The 21,378-nt window shown below is 34.7% G+C and overlaps 1 protein-coding gene across 2 annotated transcripts in view; it reads right to left on the bottom strand.

The window, feature by feature from the left end:
* PCCA (propionyl-CoA carboxylase subunit alpha) overlaps nt 1–21,378 on the bottom strand; it is a 415,707-nt gene that overhangs the window by 199,899 nt on the left and 194,430 nt on the right. For both annotated transcript variants that reach the window (XM_058548431.1, XM_058548432.1), the window contains exons 13-16: nt 13,215–13,358; nt 11,762–11,836; nt 7,276–7,344; nt 5,598–5,673 (exon numbers count right to left, since the gene is read on the bottom strand). In XM_058548431.1, coding sequence (XP_058404414.1) covers nt 5,598–5,673; nt 7,276–7,344; nt 11,762–11,836; nt 13,215–13,358 — 364 coding nt within the window. The remainder of the gene's footprint in view (nt 1–5,597; nt 5,674–7,275; nt 7,345–11,761; nt 11,837–13,214; nt 13,359–21,378) is intronic.

The raw sequence follows: 21,378 nt of genomic DNA, 5'->3' as shown, positions 1-21,378 counted from the left end.
CACCATACAAATGTCCCCTTTTCCCCCTTTTGCCTTCCCTCTCATCCCTCTTCCCTTCTGGTAACCACCAATCTGTTCTCTGTATCTATGTGTTTGTTTATCTTCCACATATGAGTGAAATCATACAGTATTTGGCTTTCTCTGTCTGAATTATTTAGCTTAGCATAATAACCTCAAGGTCCATCCATGTTGTTGCAAATGGCAAGATTTCATCATTTTTATGGCTGAGTAGTATTCCACTATCCACGCACCACATCTTCCTTCTCCATTCATCCATCGATGGACATTTAGGTTGTTTCCAAGTCTTAGCTATTGTACATAATGCTGCCATGAACATAGGGGGCGCATATATCTTTTCAAATTAGTGTTTTAGTGTTCTTTGGATACATATCCAAAAAAGGAATAGCTGGATCATATGGTAGTTCTATTTTTAATTTTTTGAGGAATCTTCATACTGTTTCAGAAAGCCTTCGAGACTACTTTTCTGAGCCTAAGTGCTCACCTTCCTAAGTACTTCAGGGTATTTCAAGGACTCTGCATCCATCACCAGAAGTACAAGGTCCTTTGGCCATCCCTCATCCTCAGAACCTCAGCTGACCCAACTACTCCCATCTCCCCTAAACACCTCTTTCCTCTTTTCCAAGCCATTCCACAATATCTTCTGAGATTGCTGTTCCATGAACAGTCAAGTCTACCATAGGTTCAGCATCTTCATGGAACATTCCATCCACCTCCTTGCCTTACCTGAAAAACTCAATGCCCTCAAGGACCTCACTTTTCCAGCAACCCTCACATACCTCCTTACAATCCACTGCCACTTCCAGAACATTACCTCTTCTAATCCTTGGAGAAACTTCTGTTTCCTTGAGGTTTATTTTATCTGGTCACAAAATCTTCTCCAACTCCCTGTCATCTATCAACATCCTTGCCATAACCCAATATTCACTGAAGAATTTATGTTACCTGAGTCATGATCTTCTTTCTGATCCTAACTTATGTCACCCTTGTGTGGATAACACATGCAACATACTCACTGCTCAGTTCCTAGGATCTCATCTCAAATAATCTACCATTCTACTTTAGCCACCTAGTCCCATAGGCACACCCTGAAATCATCTAGTCTTCAGCAACTGCACCACATTCAAAATCATCAACTCAAAATATATCACCTTCCAATTGCAACTCCCATCTTTCTTGCTCATTTCCCAAGTGCCTTCATTGGACCAATACTGAAACTTCCAATCTAGAATGTGAGACAGTCTGTATGTCAACTGCCCCAGATTCTTCTAAAGTGTTAATGATACGATATATGAAGAGCACAAGATAATAAAGAGACATAACCAAAGACAGTGTGTGAACTTAGGGCTGTAGATGAGGTTAAAAAAACAGATAAAAAAAAACTTTGTGGGACAACTGGGGATGCTTGAACATGGACAGTACATTAGATGATATTATGAGATTGCTGTTAATATTCTTTGGTGTGATAAGGGTATTATGGTTTTGTAGGAACATGATCTTACCCTTAAGATGCATGCTGAAGTATTTAAGAGTGATGTGTTATGTTATCTGCAACTTTCTTTCAAATAGTTCAGAAAAAAACAAACAGAGGAGAGAAGGGAGAGAAGAAAGGAAGGAGGAAGAGTGAGGAGGAAGAAGGAGAAGGCAAAGAAAGGAAGAAAGGGCGAGATGGAGAAAAAAAGTAAATGTAGAAAAGCTCAACAATTAATCGAGGGGAAGAGTGTACAGGTGTGCAATGTACTAGTCACTCAACTTTTCTCTGAGTTACAAATGCCTAAAATAAAAAGCCTGGGGGCAACGTATCAAGAAAATTCTCTCTCTGCTAAATCTTTTAAGCTAAAAATATATATTTCAATCTGATGTGTATATATCCACATCTTTCTCTGTGCTCATCCAAACATAACTACAAATATTTTAGGATAGGAAGGTGGTTTAACTAATATGAGATTGCACTACATCTTATTCTCCAATTGCTTTTCTACCTTAACAATACATATGGACATGCCTTCAAGTCCTAGCTGCATAGTATTTTATAGTGAAGATGCACAGTAATTTATTCAGTCATTCATCCATTTAATGGACACTGTGGTTGGTCAGAATTTTGGCTACTACAAATAATGCTGTTGTAAATGTCCTTGTAAACATCATCTTACAATTCAGTCTTTTACTCTAGAGGATAGAGTCCCAAAAATTGAACAGCTAGGTCAAAGGGTATATACTTTCATTTTAACATCTAATGCCAGATTATTTTCCCAAAAGACAACAGCAAGTCACACTCCAAAGATGTCTGAGTGTGCCCATCCCCTTTACTTCACCTATACAGTAAGTTATCAGTCTTTTAAAAAATGCTGCCACTCTGGGGAGTCGTTTGAAGGAAGCACAAAGTGAGGTACTCTCAACAGAGTCACTTGTGAGTCCTAAAGCAGGACTCACATTACTTTGAAAGGACCAAAGGAGAGAGGCAAGAAAAGACACCCTCTCCACCGCTGAATTCCGACCATACTTTTTTTCATTCCACTATTATGGCACCTATGAATTTATATCATACTTATCTTTCTGTATTTTTCATACCAAGTTTACTAGACACTCCTTGAAATAGGCATAGCATCACTCAATCAATCATTAATTCATTCAACAAATATTTATTAATCACCTACCACGTGTCAGGCACTGCTAAGCACTAAAAGTATACAAGTAAACAAGACAAACACCATCACTGCCCTCATGTACCTAATATTCTTACGGGATAATCCAACCTTTAGCAATTAATTACACAACTTATACTTTAATTACAGTTATGGTAAATGCGTCGGAGAAGCAGTAGAAGAGAGAGCAATGAAAGCATATAACCCAGCACACAGTACTGGGAATGACCTCAAATGGGTTTTCAATATCGTTTACGGTTTAATAAATTTCACACAGCACCAATCGACTGATGGCTTATGACATATGATTTTTAAATACATGGTTTTATAACTGTACTGAGAGAGGGAAAAAAGAAGATGAACTAACGTTACTGAACTCCACGAGCCAGAACTGTGTCAAGCCATTTTACATGCTTCACCTCATTTAAACACCACTAATTTATAAGGCAGAGACCAACACTCCATTCTTAACATGTGGAGTACAAGATTAAGAGAAACAAAGTAATTTGACAAAAGTCACATAGTTTCTAAATGTTGTCAGGACAGGATATGACCCCAGGCCTGTCTGATTTCTTTTTATTATATCACAGTGATTCAAAGGTAGAAATTTTAGACTAAGTCTGGAAAAATCTGCACAATAAAATACATTTTTTTTTACTTGTGATATAAATAAAGTTAGGAGAATAATGGCAAGTCAACTTTGTATTTAAGTCACTTAAATAAAAAATATAGTAACTGGTGAACCCATATATAAGGTATAGAAAGTAAATTAGTAGAAAACATGTTTATTTGAATATAAAACGTGAAAGCTATTCTGTAAATATGAAAGAGTATTCCTTTCAGAAGCAGACAGAGTAGAATAACTTTTAGTTAGGACCAATACTAATCTAATATTTTGACAAAATGCCCACATGCCGTGGCACTATGCTATATTATATCAAAGTTTAATAGAGATGTGATTTGACAAAATCTTCTTACTCAGACTGACTATCTCAAAATAATGAATTTACCATTCAAGATCATTAGAGTGAAACTTAACCAAAATCTAATAATTCAACAACCACAATAAAAAATACAACAAGGGAGCAGGGAAAGAAATTCACAGAAAACTCTTACAAACACTTTAAAGACCTCCAGGAACAACATTCCCAAGTATCTCGTTTATGTCTATGTACGTGTAGTTAAACATATACTCAAATTAGATGTGTGTTCCAAACACGCTCTGAAGTAATCGGGGGACCATATTATTTCTGTAGGAAAACAGACCCCTCGAGGCCTACTTAGCCAACAGATAGAGAAAATATGTATCTGCTGCTTGAGGTAGAACATAGCAGAGTTATAACACCAGTGAATACTCCACAATTAAGACTGAAAAGGAATTAGAGAATAAGCTGGAAAGAACGTGAAGGAGATTTTTCAAATTTCCGGATGCTCTGGATATCGATGTTACTGATTCTTTTTATTACATCCAGGCTCAGTTGAGAGCTTACTGTTTTCCTTTCGCTGACAGAGGAGAACCACTAGCACATGACATGAGACACAATCATTGTCACTTGTTAGTTAACAAATGGGAAGAAAGGAGGGTGATAGTAAAAGGAAAGGGAGGGAGAAATTTCTCCTGATCTAACAACAGAAAAGAAGAGGAAAAGCGAGGACTGCATGATTCATTTGCCAATAGATGAAAATCAGCAGGGAAATGTAGATGTATAAAAATAGAGTCACTAAATTGTCCTGGGCCACTACTGTACAGTTCACTGTACAAAGGCACTTGGTCAAGGGGGCCAAGTAAGGGCTTGACATGCTCCATTGTTAAGCTGGGCTCCCGTTCTCAGGATTGGATGTGCCTAGAGAGCAGAGCACTTTTTCTAATTCACACAATGTTGCAGAAGACTTGCCAAGCCTTATGACCTACAGGCTGTGTCCACTGGAAGGGAGGCCTTTTGAAATTGCATTCGAGCTCCATATGGGCTTGACGGAGGCTGTGCAGTCATACTCCACCACCATTCTACTCTGTCAGCCTCCAAAATCTAGCCCCAGTGTTATATTTAGTGAGCCATGAGAAAAGAGCAAAACTATACAGCCAGTCTTTCCTCTGGCCTGTTCTAGATCCACACTACTCATAATTCAAAATGAACTTATGTTTTACACTTTAAATATGATATCAAATTCCAGTATTCTGAAGTTTATGATAATTTACGTTGGCCTAAAGTAAAATGATCTTTTCATTATTAATGGAAAGTTGCTAATAAAATTTAGAATGCAATTTACTCCTTAAGGGGAATAAGTATAACTTTGCTTTAATATTGAAAGGTAATGCCTGCTTCTAATTCAGTTATCACTACACACCCTAAACGCTTGTAGGATCACACTTTGTTAGACATTAGAATGATCCTGTATGTACGTGAGGTAAGAAAATTGCATTTGCTAGAAAATATTCTATAATTTGCTCTAATTTATAGAACCATAGAGCTATTCCCTCTGCTTTCAAATTAGTCAAATGTAGGTCACTATATTTTCTATCTCCATACATTTTCAAGTTTCATACTTCAAAACAATGACAACAAAAATACAAAAGGTCAATAATATTGCAAATTTGCTGTCAAACTGCCTTGGCCAATAAAAGATTTCAGAATAAAGAACCATTTTATATACAATACATACCTATAAAATACTAAATGCTCATCTAGGAAAGGTTATAAACCATAAGTTTTATTAAATAATTTAAGATGTATATGTAAAGTATAGGACTGCTAGAGAAATTGAAATACCTATTCTTAATTACTATGTCAGTTTAATTAATTCAAGCTTTTTTTATTTCTATTTAACACATAGTAAGCAAATGTTCTATCGAATTCTCTAATTAATAAATTTTCAAGTTGTTTTCCAGAACTGGACGCCATGTATAACAACAGAACCTCAAATGTCTGTTTTTACCTCGAATAACGTAATTATCCAGTGCATCTTCCATTCTCTTCAGTGCTTCAGTTCTGTCAGAACCATATGTGATTAGCTAAAAGCAAACATACAAAAAAACAACTTATATAGAGAGATATAGCTCCATCTATCTATGAGTCAAACAATTCATCCTAGTAAAAATTAAAGTATTTCATAACAGATTTCTCAGAGCATCGTTTGAAATTTCACAGTGGTTCAGTTTTTAATATAAAGTATGTCAATTAAGATTTTTTTAAGTAAATAAATGTTACAATCAAGCTATTTCAAACTTTTCTCCTACATTTCACTATCACAGAAAAGAGCTACTTGAAATAAACAAAAATGTAACAAAAACAAGCATAAAAAATTTAAAAGGAAAGATACCAAAATGCAAACATTTGAGATAGGATATGAACATCTGGGACAGTGAAAGATTAGGCAAAATTTGTTTTTTCTCTCTCTATCTTTCTGTGGTTTCCAAGTTTGACATCCTGAGTAACTAACTTTTACACATAACATAGCACAGAAGCGAAGGGTTCTTGTATTAGAAAAACTGAAAGGTCTTACTGATCTAGACGATCTTGTGCCTATTTATATATATCTTATACAAATTAGCAGTAAAATAACTATTCATAAAAGATTTTTCTGGTTATTACATTAGTCAATTTGTTGTTTATAATTATTTTAGTACATTTTATTAGCTCTTCAATATCAAGCCAGGTTGAAAATTAATTTGCAGGCCATTTTTCTGAACAGAAATGTATTCCTCTAAAAAGGGAATCATATCTATTAAAATCAATCTATAATATTTTTATGTATTTTTTATTTTTAAATTAAATAGTGTTTCTCAAACAAAATACCTACAGTTCACTTGAACAATATTAGTGTAAAAACAAGTGAAAAAATAAAAATAAAAAATGGTTTGTTTAATGCAACTTCATAAAAAAGTATACTTGGGAGAAAAATCATTTTGAGAAATAGGGTTTTTAATAAAGCAGTCATCCTTCAATACAGGTCTAACACTTCAGAGAAAACAGGATTGTGTATTTAAATAAAATACAAAGTTTTAACTATTGCAGTCAGAATTTCACATTTTATAAGATCTGAAGAGTCTAAAGATTTTAAAAGATCTAAAAACTTGAGTAGAGTTGTTAATTTATTCTGGAAAGTCAAATTTCAAAAAGACAAGTGGGCAAAAAGACATCTTATACTCGCACATAAAATTTAATTACATCAAATCTACGTAAGTAATTAGCGATTTATAAAAAGAAAAAGGTTAAAAGTACTCTAATCAACACAGCCTATGATCTCAACCCCTTGACATCACCTGCCATTCATACTGTCAGCTCAGGCAATTTTCAGGAATGGCCAAAAAACAACTTAATTCATTCTCACTGCAATGGGCAGGGTTGGTGCCACCGGTTGGATAACTTTGTTATTGTAGGGGCGGGGATGATAGTTTGATTTGATTGGGGAGGGGGGAGTATTACAAACTAACATGATGTTGCAATTTCTCTCTTAGAGAAAATCAGCTGTGCTTCCACTTTCCCATCAGCGCACAAATACTTGTTTAACTGTAGTACATGATTCAAAGGCCCAATTTCAGACTTTTTAATTAAGTACATCCATTGAATATTCAGAAGAAAACTAAAAGAAATCATTAAGAAATGGAACTAACTTTTGAAATCATTGGATCATAATAAATGCTAATATCACTTCCTGGTTGGATGCCGCTGTCAACCCGGACCTGGGAGAAAGAAGGAAAAAAATGAAAGTATTGTGCAGATATTTTTCTCATAACAAATTTAATTTCCATGGAGCAGTGGATAATTTCAATCTCAAATAACATTTCAGCTTGTGGAAAACAGAAAAACAACCTAAAATATATAGAGACCAAATTATCCTGATTTGTTAATATGCAGCACAACATATATGGTTTGTTCTCCCACTAAACAAAGGAGCTAAGAAACAGCAAAAGAAAAACTTTATAAATCACTATCCTGGGATGCGTTCGTAGCTATTTGATGGTGTCTTCCAACTGAAGCATAGCATGAATGATGCCCCTTCTAATCACACTTCCCACTGTACCCTCTGAGAGTCCCAGCGAGGACCCCAGTCAAGCCATTGCAGCAGGACTCGGAGTCTGCTCATCAGCTCCGCAGGAACGCTGGTCCTGGTGCTTTCGCGTCTGTAACACTTTCCTTTTTTGCCTCACCCTCTCAACTGTAAACGCTGTTTTCTGTTACTGTTAGTCCCCTGAGACTTTAATGTTTACACAGCTTTGCTCATGGCTTTGCTTTGTAAGGACACAGCCCCAATTAGAGTCCTGATTTTGTGATTTTCATGGGGAAAAAAAAATAGCACAAGTTCAAAATATTCTTTTGAAGAGCCTGATTGCTGTTAACCAGCCAACAAGTTAGTTAGTACATCGCTGATTCTTGTTTTCATCTCCCAGTTTGATATCAGCAGTAAGGCACAGAGGTTAGCCATGTAAAACTCTTAAAATGAGCAGTTGCTGAGGATGAAATACTTATTAAATTATTGTGCCTCCGTTTTGGAATCTGAAGTATTTAAAAGCTAATCAAAATACTTAAGACTGTCAAGCATGTCATAGGGGTCTTGAGGATAGAGGAATTTAATCGAAGCTGCTAGAACAGCGGGACTTTGATGCCCAACATTGTAAAGGGGTGGGAAGAGGAGAGCGGAAGCTCACATAGCTCTTCACCTGCGGGAAGAAGCCTGCCTGATAAACAGCAGCTCATCTGTCTGCAGCAAGGCAGAAAAAGGTCAACACAGCGGCTGTTAGGCCTTTAATATTTTAATTTAGGCAATTATCAAGGGACCACATGTAGAACCTCTTGTCTAGGATATCCACATGAGGGTATGATGATGGCTTTATTATACGGTGACATCAAAAGATAAAGCATAGTTACAGTCTCTTAAAAAAAAATCACACTACTATTATTCTCTTTGTAAGGTTTTAGAAGATAACATTATAACATACCCAGAGTGCTTTTATTTCTATATTTGCAAACACAAACAAAAACATGGATATTTGTATTTACATTCACATTCATATATGAAAATCTTAATTTTAAATGAAAGTCATTCAATGCACTTAAAAAATATACTTGGCCTTCTATTTTCCAAAAACATACTTCAGGACATAAACTGAAGTTCTAGTGTTTATAAAAACTAAAAAATAATTAATGGGGCAGCTGTGAAAGCAATAAAATCATGATCTACCTTCTTCCCACATTTAAATAGCCCCAAAATGGAAGTGCCAATCAAGTTATAAAAGAAAGGACATCTCTGAATTTGCATTTTCTTAATTTTTGCAGCAAAAAGTTAAAGAGCTCATTTTACCACCATGTATTATTTAAAACCACAGCGTGCTTGCTAAAGCTGGGTTTAAAATGGAGATTGGTACAAATTCTAAACCTTTTGACTTTAAGCATATCCTACTATTTGCTATATAAACTGCTACAAAGCTAGTATGGAACTTTGATGTTCAACCCACTGGTAAAATAATATAGACAATAAAGAACATCTGTTACATTCTCCTATAGTTCACAACCTAAAATTTTAGTTACCTTGAATAACACCATCCTAAAAGTTAAGTTACCTAGGGCTCTTAGATCTAACTATGTCTTTGTTATTTACTAAAATTATGATCTTAGAAGGTATGTCATTTTACTTTAAAAATACAGAGGGTAAAATCAAGCTGTAATATATATAATCAACACATATCTTTGTATAAGCAAATCAATATTTCCAATTTAAAATTGTAACAAAGCATGAAGACCCTGACTTATAATTTACTGTTTACGCAGCTTTTTCCAAATAATAATCAGCTTCTTTTTTTAGTTTTAACAATGAATTAAAAGTCAAATTAAGTTTCCATTCCTCCATAGGAAAAAAGGCTAAACAAAAAATATATATTTTAGCTTTTGCCCTAAAAGCTTTAAGAATAAACTCAAATGGAATCGTAACCAAATTTCTGAGCAGAACAAAACTGTGGTCTGAAAATAACCAATTTACAAAACGTAGTGATCAAAGATAAAAAGACAATCTTCATCTTTGCCATACAAATAAATTTTAGGCTTAAAGCAGCATGTGAAAAGTACAAACCATAAGTTAACTCTGAACTATGTATTCTTGTGGCCAAAAAAGGTAAAAGCCACAAAGGGTTTCCCAAGTTAAAACTGATGTAGTTTAAGAAGACAAGGAGGGGGCCGGCCTTGTGGCTCAGCGGTTAAGTGCGTGTGCTCCGCTGCTGACGGCCCGGGTTCGGATCCTGGGCGCGCACCGACGCACCACTTCTCGGGCCATGCTGAGGCCGCGTCCCACATACAGCAACTAGAACAATGTGCAGCTATGACATACAACTATCTACTGGGGCTTTGGGGGGAAAAAATAAATAAATAAAATCTTTAAAAAAAAAAAAAAGAAGACGAGGAGGAAAAACAAACACCACCACACCCAAGCACCTGTGTATGAGTCTAAAACCACTGCTCAGAAACCTCTGGCATAATTTAAATGTTTTGTTTCTGTACCAACAGTGGACTCTGTGAAACTATCAGCCGTCTCGTCTCCCACACTTCATTCTCGATTCCCCTCTCCCCCTCAGCACAACTCCCAGCCCGCCATGTCTACCTGACAAGTGACAGCCCAATCTGATTAAATGCTTCCAAGGGAGGGGACTCATGGGCCTCCATGACAGGCCAAAAGTGATCACCATGGAGATACATAATTACAGCTGTCAACGCATCTACTGTCCTGCTGACATCAATTTGATTGCTCCCAGCAATAATGATAGACAAAGCTTAGTGTGCACTCTCCTGCACCCAATCACTTTATCTATTCCTTGGTCCATTTAGCTGACATGCAACATTCACACAAGCAAATAACAGCAGTAAGCAGAACATTTAAGGCATTTTAATTGTTTTTTCTTTCTATGGATGGCTCACAACCGCAAATGTTATTACATAAAACTCCTGCTGCAGCATTAATTGAAGAAAGATTTGGTGGGACAAAGACTGTAGGGGGTATAGTTTGTCCATTATCACTTGTACTTTCAACAGGTCTCACGTTTGAAAATTGCAAATTGCAAAAACTTGCGAGGGCAAAATGTTTGACATCCTGTTAGCTATTACAACATGGTGAAAACTTCTAACAACTAGAGTAATCATTATGAATTCTTATTTAATACTTTTTTGTTTGATTAAAAAATGTTTAGATATGTCCCTATGATACTTGTTTTCTCATCTGCTATTTAATGTCACATAATGCCTGTTAAATCTTTATAATTTTTTTCTGCCTTCAGGCTTTGAACACAGCATGGAGTCTCCAAGCCTAGAAAGGGTCAAGTCCCTTTAGAAAGCACATGGGTAAAAACAATTTAAAAAGTGAAATAAATCATATATCCAATAACATCTTCAAATTTAGAATTCTTCCTGTAATTTTTCACCATCTTTGTCCAGTAATCAAACTGAATAATCATATTCACAGATGGTACACCCTTGTCATCCACTAGCTAACATAATGTCATATATATGTGCACTTATTATCTTGATTAAGAGAAAGGGTATATCCTTGTTCTTTTCATGCAACAAAAACTATTTAAAGAACAGCTATTAAATATAGAAGAACTATGAATAAAGTGGACAGTTATCACTTTTCTTTAACTGGTGTAAATAATATGTACTTCTTAGAGTCCATGACACTTAATGGAATGAGGCACAGTCTGTTTTCCTTAATCCATTTCAATTAATGAGCTGATTTTGTGCTGGAATTTCCTGACATCTGACTATACAGGGAAACTGGATTAGATTTATTAAAAAGATTAAATTGTACCACAGAAAAATCATTTCCGGTTCTTAGGATTCCACAATCTTTTTCACTACAATTTTCAAAAAAATTGGGAAATTGTAAACTATCATTTATTTAGAAGTCAGATGTCTCTGGATTTTTCCCATCAAGCGAACTCTGACTTTCCTGCACATCATAAAGTACAAAATATTAAAAAACAAAAAACTGTGATTCCCCATGAATTTCACTTGTCCTTCAATTTACACCCTTTGGTGTTGACATGCTTGAACATAAAAGTATGACATAAATCAACATTTTAACCCCTCACGTGGTATCACAGCTTAATGACTTACACCAGGTAGATGTATTGGTTCTTGGTACTGAGACAATCTCCCAATAGACGGTAAACCAAAAGACTTGTAGGGGTCCTGAAAGTTCAAAGGAAAGGAAGCACAGTCTTTGAAATATAAATCAGCACAAGTAAGGTTAAATATTTAGACAATGAAGAAGGATTTATAGGTCTATTTTCAACATACTGTATTTACCAAATCACAGATTTCAGAATATTATTATCTTATACTCACTCTAGACAACTTAGAATTGTATTTAAAAATCAAACAGAACTGTAAGCAGAATTTAGCCTGACCTTGATTATACTTTATTGAAATTGGTAAAATTCCAACTTTTTATAAATCTTCTTAGAATGCCTTGGGCAAAAATAAAATAACCTAGGCGCTACATCAAAACATACTCAAGTTCAGAACAACAAATGTAGTGCACTAAAGATATTTGTTTTTCTTACTCTCAAAACAGCTCACATATGGTAAAATTTGAGAATTTTGTTTCTTCAAATAAAGACCTGAAAAGAAACTCTGCACGTGCTACTAGATATGTGCTCCATTTGTAAATATCTTAAGTCATCAGAATAAATATTAAATAAGTTCAGTGTCATAACAATAAGGAAGAAAAGAATACCATTTAAAACATCATAAAAAGCACAAACAATAACCAAGCCAAAACATATTTCTCAAGATCCTTAAAAAATAGTTCAAAACAACTTCCAGTATTCTTAAACACAGATACTGCTAATTTATTTTTTATTTTGACAGACAGGCTGCAATGTCCAAAAGTAAAAGACAGTATAAATGTTTCCTTGCATTCTTGTTTTAATCATTTGAAAAAAGCATTTTCAGATGTTGACTGCTTTATTATCTGGTTAATATAATTATAAAATAATATAAAAGTATTAAACGGAGAGTTTATGGTAAACTCTATAATTAAAATTATGAATGAAAGCTTTGCAATTTAAATTTTAATTGTTACTTTCACGTAACCATAAGGGATAAAATTACTAGGAAAAAAAAAAGTTGTAGGAAAAAATTTAAGTAAATATTGAATTTATAACTAATGTGTACCCAAGGTAGGCTCTTAAAAAAAAAAAAAGAAAAAAACACAGAAATAAATGCTTCTGGTTATTTCAAATGTGGTTTGAAAACAAGCAAACAAAACAAAAACCATGGTCCATTCAAGCACAAGAATATTTAACTAATGCTTTGTTACCCCTTAAACTGATCAGTAGCTATTTTTCCATCCAGAAAAATACATGAAAATTAATTAAACTTAATCCTTTGAAACTATTTTGAATTATGTCAAAATTATCTAACCTTTTTTCTGGTTCAATTCTGGATTACATAATCAAATATTTGACAGAGGGTATAAAACCTGAACTTTATCTTTTTTAGCTATACCTGATCCCCTAACTTGGGACACAACCACCATTCTTCCACCTGACATCATTCATTTTACCTCAGCATAAACCCGACATTCAACTGCCCAGCCGTTGATGGGAATATCAGCTTGTTTGTGCCTGAGAGGGTAACCCTTGGCAACACGGATCATTTCTTGGACTAGGTCCAGGCCAGTAATGCATTCTGTGACAGGATGCTCAACCTGCAAGGCCAATATCTGCCAGTCAATAGGTGTAGGAAAAGGTAAATAAATAGAAACAAGCAAGAATAATTTCAACAACTGCTGGGTAAAATGAGGTTAATTATATTTAACATTTAATCATATCTGACTGAAAAGCTATCTGAGAATAAAATTAAAGAATAAACACAACATAGTACAAAGCATGATAAGAAAAACTAACACCTAAAAAGTATCTGTAAACTATGTTGCTTTTCCTGGTTTTTAATTAGATGTGGTCCATCAATGTTTAACACTTTTAATTTTGAAACTAATTCTTGACTGAGAATTACATATTCAGGGACAATCCTCTATATGGCTGGTAATCAACCTATTCTGCTACACTTAGCATGGCCTCTATAGAGGCAGCTTATGATTTTCCAAAGCACTAGTCTAGCCTAAGTCTCACCCACTTGCATGCTTTCACTAACCTGTCCTGACAAGCAACCAGATTAGCGTACTCTTACATCAATGCAGTGTAGCAGAAAGGAGCAGATGGATCCTGCAGGTTGTTTTCCCTCCAGACTTACATGGGGAGTGCTTAGTATGCACAATAGCAAAACTGAGCCAGTGAAATCACTCTGCTCTCTCAGCAAATTGCTGATAACTACTTTGGATGATGCTGTCATGGGGATCCCTGGCCTTCTACACTAACACATGGGCTACACATGTACAAAACCATGCACCAATATATAGGGATACTAACAGGGACACACACTATTACAAATTTGATCGATTGCTTACCAGTTCCTAAACTTAACTAAGCTAAAACAAAGCTACTTAAGGCGCTGGTAAAGAGCAGATAATCTTTCATGTAAACCTTGAATAAGTTTTAAAAATTTAAGCAAAACTTTGGCCACATCTGCTGCTTTGAAACTAATTCTTTTTCTCATAAAAATTAAGCATGTTCTAAATGCACTTCACAATAGTTTCTTTATCATGACATGTCATATTTCATATACTCTGACACGGGAAAAGGTCAGTGAACAAACGAATTGTCTTTCCATCTTCAACCATGCTAATTGAAGGACAGGACTTAGTCATTATAATAATCCTGAAGCTTATCACAAGCAGACAATGCCATGGTCTTAAAAAAAAAAAAAGCTTTGTAAAAATAAACAGATGGCATCCATAATTAGCTCTGTGTGTGTTATGAGTTTGTTTACAGTTTCAACAACATTTTAAGACATTTTGACATAATTTTAATGACAAGTCATCACTAAAATAAGCATCTACCCTTTGTAAAATAAATGTGACACTAAATAGAGATCTTATTAGATAATTTTAAAAGTATATTTTTGAAAGCAAATTGTGGTTTTGCGAGAAACGAGACTCTATATGATAAATACAATAAGACAGGAACAAGCTGTTAGAGCCCCTCTATTATTGCTAGAAACAAACTTCATGTAAGAAAGCATCCTACTACTCTACTCAAGAGGCGTGCCTACTATGTGCTAAGGGCTTTATAGTAATATTGTTCACATATCCCTGTTAGGTGAGAAAACAATTTTAAAAGCTAAGTGAATGATTTGATTTCATCTTTCTATGTCTAGTGACCAGAGAAGTATGTATTATATCCTAGGCAAATAAATGTATATTGAATGAATGAATGAGCAGCAAATCCAGAGTCACACCTATAGTAAGTGGTAGAGGCAGGGTTGGAATTTGTGTCACTCCAGAGATGATATGACATTCCTGTTCTTCCCCACGGAAAAATGTAAATAAAAGCATGTAGTAAATATAAATAGCTATATAATTATGTTCTGTTGTCTTTTATAAAACATATTACTATGAAAGTTTAAAGATCCAATTCATCAGAAGGCTCTGTTTTATCTTAGAAGATCTCTCTATAATCTGTAAGAAAAAAAGTACATTAGACTCATATTGAATGGAATCCAAACATAGACCCATTTTAACCTAACTTAGAGTTATGTAACAGGAACATAACACAACATTTTAAAATATAAATTAGTGAGCTGCAAGTACTTCAAAATAAAAGTAATTAAGTAGATAACTAAAATAATAACTAGCTGCTCAAGACAAAATCATTAAAGAATTTTTTAAAAATATCCATTTAGGTTCAAGTATTGTTAAAGTTTACAAAATAGTCTAACACCTGAATTTTTCAGGTAACAGAAATATCTTTTTTAAAGTCAAACATAATTGTAAACATTTTTGAAAAAAATCTTTCTAAATACATTTTAATAGAATTCTAAACTTGTTCAACAGGATATGTGAAACATTTCCTTTAGGCCCTGTATTATTATTATCAGGAATCTTTAAAGTGTAACATTGTTTAAATAACCATGTATATCCCCCACCCCTGAGAACTTAGAAATCATTTCCCTTGTAAGTTAAACTCAATACTTAAGAGATCAGAACAGAGATATATACATAAAGAGACAAAATGGCTCCCAGGCCAAAATATAATTGAATAGTTTTAAAAATATCTTTAAAAAGAAAGGAAAAGAGAAAGGAAGAAAGTGAGGATCAATGGAAAGTGAAGGTGGCGAACTGCAACAAAAGGTTATAAAAGAAAAAAAATGAGTCCAAGATTGATGTCTGATAAGCCAACAAGCTCATCTTGTCCAACCTAGAAAAAAAGTCTAACTACAAAAGAATGATGCTAATAAACATCTATTCTGAGGGCTATTATGTGTGTGTGAAGCAGGGGGAAGGTTTTTGTGTCACTTCTACTTGGGAAACATTGAGTTAACCTAAGTTAAACTGTTTTTTTTTTTTTTTAAGAAAAACTCCTCAGACTCATTAATACGACACCATGCCTTGGGACTCTCTAAGAGGAGGATATCGTATAGCACTTATTTACCACATACTTCCTTCTTTTGCAGAGTTGGGTTGAAAATTCCATGGAACACACTTTGAGAACTAATGCCTTATATATTCAAAATACAAAACTGAATTCCTTATTGTGACTCTATACTCACCAAATTTTTGAGAACTTGGCTTCATACATAATTTTCATACCCAACAGAAATGTGTGCTAGTTCCAAGAAATATATGAATAAGGGATCCACTAGATAGTATGATTATGCATTGGAGATTAATATATTGACATCCTAGTATATAAATGTTGTGATTTAGTCAGCAAAAGTAAGACCTAACCAAAAAAAAACTCACACAAAAAAATCACACATGTTAAAAAAGGAGTAAGCCCTACCAAGTCAGAATTTCTGAATCCTCAAAGGTAAATTACTGATTGGGATATATTCATCAAGGTAGTACCACTCTGCAGGGTCTATTAGTAGCTGGTAAATTAGTTTGTATTGGCAATGCCCCTATCTCACCATGAATCTTCTGTTCAAACAGGTACAAACAACTACAATCATCAAATGCCATATTATGGGACATAATCACACTCAGGGACTAGAATGAAAATGTATGGTTATATACTCCTATGTTAGATAGTCACAAACAGCTAGCTTTTGGTAGATCTATTTGCTATTTTAATTTAGTTTTGTCTTCTTGGTTACCATCAAGCTGTCACTATTGTCAGCATTTGTGTCTAGACCTCTGCCACTCCCTCTTACTAATCTGTTGCTTCAAATGTGTTACCCCTAAAAATAAATAACTGAGCTTGTCAAATGCAATGGCAAGGTAAATTAGGTTTTGCTTCACCTGTGAGTTCCTCATGTATAAAATTTCAATAGTAATGAACTTAGAAAAACAATCTTTCTGGCATTGTGTTGTCATTATCTTCACAATTCTAAAAATTATAATCATAAATTCTGCCACTACCACTGTAACCTTTAGCCTTATTCCTCATTAAATACAAACTAGGAAGTATCTAAAACTAGTGAGTGAAAGCCAAATGAGATATTTCTGGAGTCTCAAAGTATCTCCCCATAAGATACTTTATTAATGACAAAGGAAAAATAGTAACTCTATAATGGAGAAATTTGAGAGACACCACCTTATCCAAGCCAACATCACCAGTAATGGGATAAAGAGACATCGTCTGTCTCCTACATGGTGCTCATAGAATGACAACATCATTTCTGTACTATTCTTGCCAAAAATGCAAAGTCTGAATATAATCACGAAAAAACAGACAAATGTAGGGGCCGGCCAGGTGGCGTAGCGGTTAGGTGTGTCCACTCTGCTTCAGCGGGCCAGGGTTCGTGGGTTCGGATCTCGGGTGCGCACTGACGCACCGCTTGTCAAGCCATGCTGTGGTGGCGTCCCACATAAAGTAGAGAGATGGGCACAGATGTTAGCCCAGGGCCAATCTTCCTCAGCGAAAAGAGGAGGATTGGCATCGGATGTTAGCTCAGGGCAAATCATCCTCACAAAAAGAAACAGACAAATACAAAATGAGGGACATTCTATAAAATAAATGACTTAATGCTCATTAAAAAAATGTAAGTATCATAGTTGACAAAAAAAGAATAAGGAACTGTTCCAGATGGAGAGACAATAAAGAGACATGACAAGTAAACATAATGTAGGATCGTGGACCAGAAAATTTTTTTCTTTTACTATAAAAGACATTAGTGGGACAACTGGTGAAATCTGAATATGATATGTCGGTTAGATGATATGTCAATGTTAATATCCTGATTTTGATACTGGTACTGTGGTAATGTAAAAGAATTTTCTTGTTTTTAGGAACTATAAACATCTTTAGAAGTAAAAGGGCACCAGGTCTGCAATTTACTCTGAAATATTTCAGGCAAAAAAGATAGATATAGATATATAAATGTATAGATACAGATATAGATATAACGATGAAGCAAATGTAAAATGTTAGTGAAGGGTGTTCGGAAATTCTTCATAATATTTTGCAATTTTTCTGTACATCTGAAATAATTTCAAAACAAAAATTATTAAAAATTAAAGCAATGTCACTAAAGTTTTTTGTTTTTATATTACAAAACATTTATTAAAGATATCTGACTTGATCAACATTATTTTCTCTTCAATCAGAATCTTCTCACTATGTTAAATAATCAACAGCAGATGATTTGTTTAATAGGCTTTCTCTGATTTAAACTTCTAACTATTTTATTGTGTTATTTTCCTAATAATTCCTAAGATTTTAAGAATAGGTAACAGGCAAGTATTCCCTCAAGGGAAGTAAGATGCAGGCAAATTTTAATTACACACTTAGCTTCAAATGAAAATTAAAATTGAGGGAGGTTTAAAAGAGGAAAAGGTCACAAAAAGTGTGGAAAGACCTCAGATCAATGAAATATGTGTTAACTTGGAATTATGCAGAGAAGGGGGGGAAATGAAAAGTATTCAAAGTTCCTTGAATGGAGGGATATTTGGTCGTAATTGTCAGCTACTGAGTGGTGTACCAATTGATTAGTCAAAGCAGAAACTGTCCCCAAAAGTAGAAGACCCAAAGTACATACCATAGCTAATAGCTGTATGGCCCTGAAATTTACAAAATCCCTCCATATGCACAAACTTGTCCCTCAATACTCCATTATCAGTTTACAGAGAAGGCGTGTGAGATACAAGAATATGAATACGAATTTCTAATATTCAAATAATATTATTTTAAATTAATATAATTTTAAGTAACATCTTTATTAAATACATCAAGTCTGAACTGACAAATATTACAAAAACCTGGTTTGCAAAAGCTATCTTTTGTAAGCAGAACTTGTTTAATTCAACTCAGCAAAGCAGTATAGGTGTGATTACCTGTTGAAATATGAGGAAATTGTCCTGTTACACAAAATAGAGTTTCATGATGGTATTTGGCATAAGTCTCTATCTTTTTAATTTGTTGTTATTCCAGCCTGAAAGGATAACTGATGGCATTATTTTTGTTCTGCTCTTTTGGTTCAGAGAGATTCTTTGTCCAGAACAGAATCTAACATACACCTATTAAAATTCTGAAGCTCTACCTCCTGAGAATACAGGATTTCAAAATAAAGATTTAAAGTTATTAGATTTTGATCCACAGGACTCAAAGATAAAAAGCATGTTGGGAAATAGGCCCCAACACACCATTCCTGTAACTCACCTTGAAAATAACGGCTATATTCAAGAGTGGCACCAAAAATTGAACAGATTCTATTATAGAGCTTCCCTATTGACCCCAACACACAAAATCAGATGAAGAAAGGATAACGGAACTATTATGGGCTGAATTGTGTCCCACCAACACCACCGGCACCAAATTCACGTGTTAAAGTCCTAACCCCCAGTATCTCAGAATATGACTGTATTTGGAGACAGGGTCTCTAAAGAGCCAATTAAGTTAAAATGAGGTCATTAGGGTGAACCCTAATCCAACATGACTGATGTCCTTATAAGAAAAGATTAGGACACAGACAACAGACAGCACAAAAGAAAGACCATCTGAAGACACAGGAGGAAGATGGTCATCTGCAGGCCAAAGAGAGAGGCCTCCATAAGAAACCAACCCTACCAACACCTTAATTTTAGACTTCTAGGCTTCAGAACTATGAGAAAATAAATTTCCCTCATTTAAGCTACCCAGCCTGTGGTACACTGTTACAGCAGCCCTAGGAAACCAATACAGGAACATATTTCAAAAATTAAAATCTAGAGAAGAATCCAGAACTCAAAGACACCAAAATAGTTTACAATATGCTTTAAAACAAAAACCTAACTTAAAGTGCCTAACAAGTTTACCTATTCATATCTGTATAATAAAAACTTCTTGGGGCCGGCCCGATGGCGCAGTGGTAAAGTTTGATGCGCTCCACTTCAGTGGCCCGGGGTTTGCGGCTTCAGATCCTGGGCACGGACCTACACTACTCATCAACCCATGCTGTGGCAAAAAGAGGAAGATTGGCAAAAGACAAAGATTAGCTCAGGGCCAATCTTCCTCACCAAAACAAACAAACAAACAAAAATACAAAAAAAAAAAAAAACCTTCTTTCTTTCAACTTTCTAATAAGACTCAATAAATATTAAGGGAAAGTATCACATATCCTCCTTTGTATTCTGTTTCCTAGGAGATTGACTTCAAATATTCAAGAACATCCCCGTTCTGGCTTACTCTAGTCAGTCTGAGAACCCTGGCCTCTATGGCTTTAGATATAATCAAAAAGGTCAACTTCTGTCCAGATCTAAAACATCCCTTCTGGCAAGAACGGAATTTTACAAATTAGTTACAAATCAATTTCTCTATAATTTCTCCTATTTCCACCAATTATTCTTTCAATCAAACACTCCAAATCTATAAAAGACCAACCTCTTCCTGTACGGAAAGTCCTGAATATTTTTTAAATCTAAAACTGCTCTGAAATTAGAATATATTTGTTCAGTAATAATCAATTCTTAGAAACCAGAATTTGGGTTGCAATAATTCTTTATTTTTAAATAAATGACATAGCAAAGGGCAAGAATCAAGTTGCTAATAAAGAGTTTTCAAAAATTCTTCTGGCATATAAAGGCCCCATACGGTGCAGAATTATCTCTGATGGGATGTGAGGGTGTCTGGCCTCCATAAAATTTCAACAATTCTACTGCACTTTTTCTTCCACAGCAAAAGTTGATACCTCTTTCACTGTAGCAATCAATATAAGCAACTGACTAAGGTCTAACAAAAGTGGGACAATTTAGCTCTCTGTTCTCAAAGATATGACATAACCAGCTGACCATGTTTGGGCATTTAATTATTATAAGATCTTATTCCTTTCTGTTCAGAGTATTCTAACTCTTTTAATCTTTGTAGACTATATAAAGGGCTGCTCTTCTAAAAACACTAAAATCTAAAAATAACCTAGATTTGGAATTTAACAATTACATACACACACGAATTTGGAAAGGTGTACTCAGGGCCCTAACATTAATCTTAGCACAAAGGCCTAAGCAGAAATAGCTTAGCAATGTAACAAATACTTTTATCTATCAGTTTCATTTTTAGAAGAAAGATTTCCATGTCCATTTTTCTCCTAGACTTACACAAACACCCTTAGGATGAAAAGATTTCTTTGAAAGTGGCTTATATTTCAAGTATGTTTATTCATTTGTAACAATAATTTTGCAGTTAACTGACAAA

Source organism: Diceros bicornis, chromosome 9 (genome assembly GCF_020826845.1).
Source record: "Diceros bicornis minor isolate mBicDic1 chromosome 9, mDicBic1.mat.cur, whole genome shotgun sequence".
NCBI classification, from domain to species: domain Eukaryota; kingdom Metazoa; phylum Chordata; class Mammalia; order Perissodactyla; family Rhinocerotidae; genus Diceros; species Diceros bicornis.
This window is presented reverse-complemented; position numbering and strand designations above follow the sequence as displayed.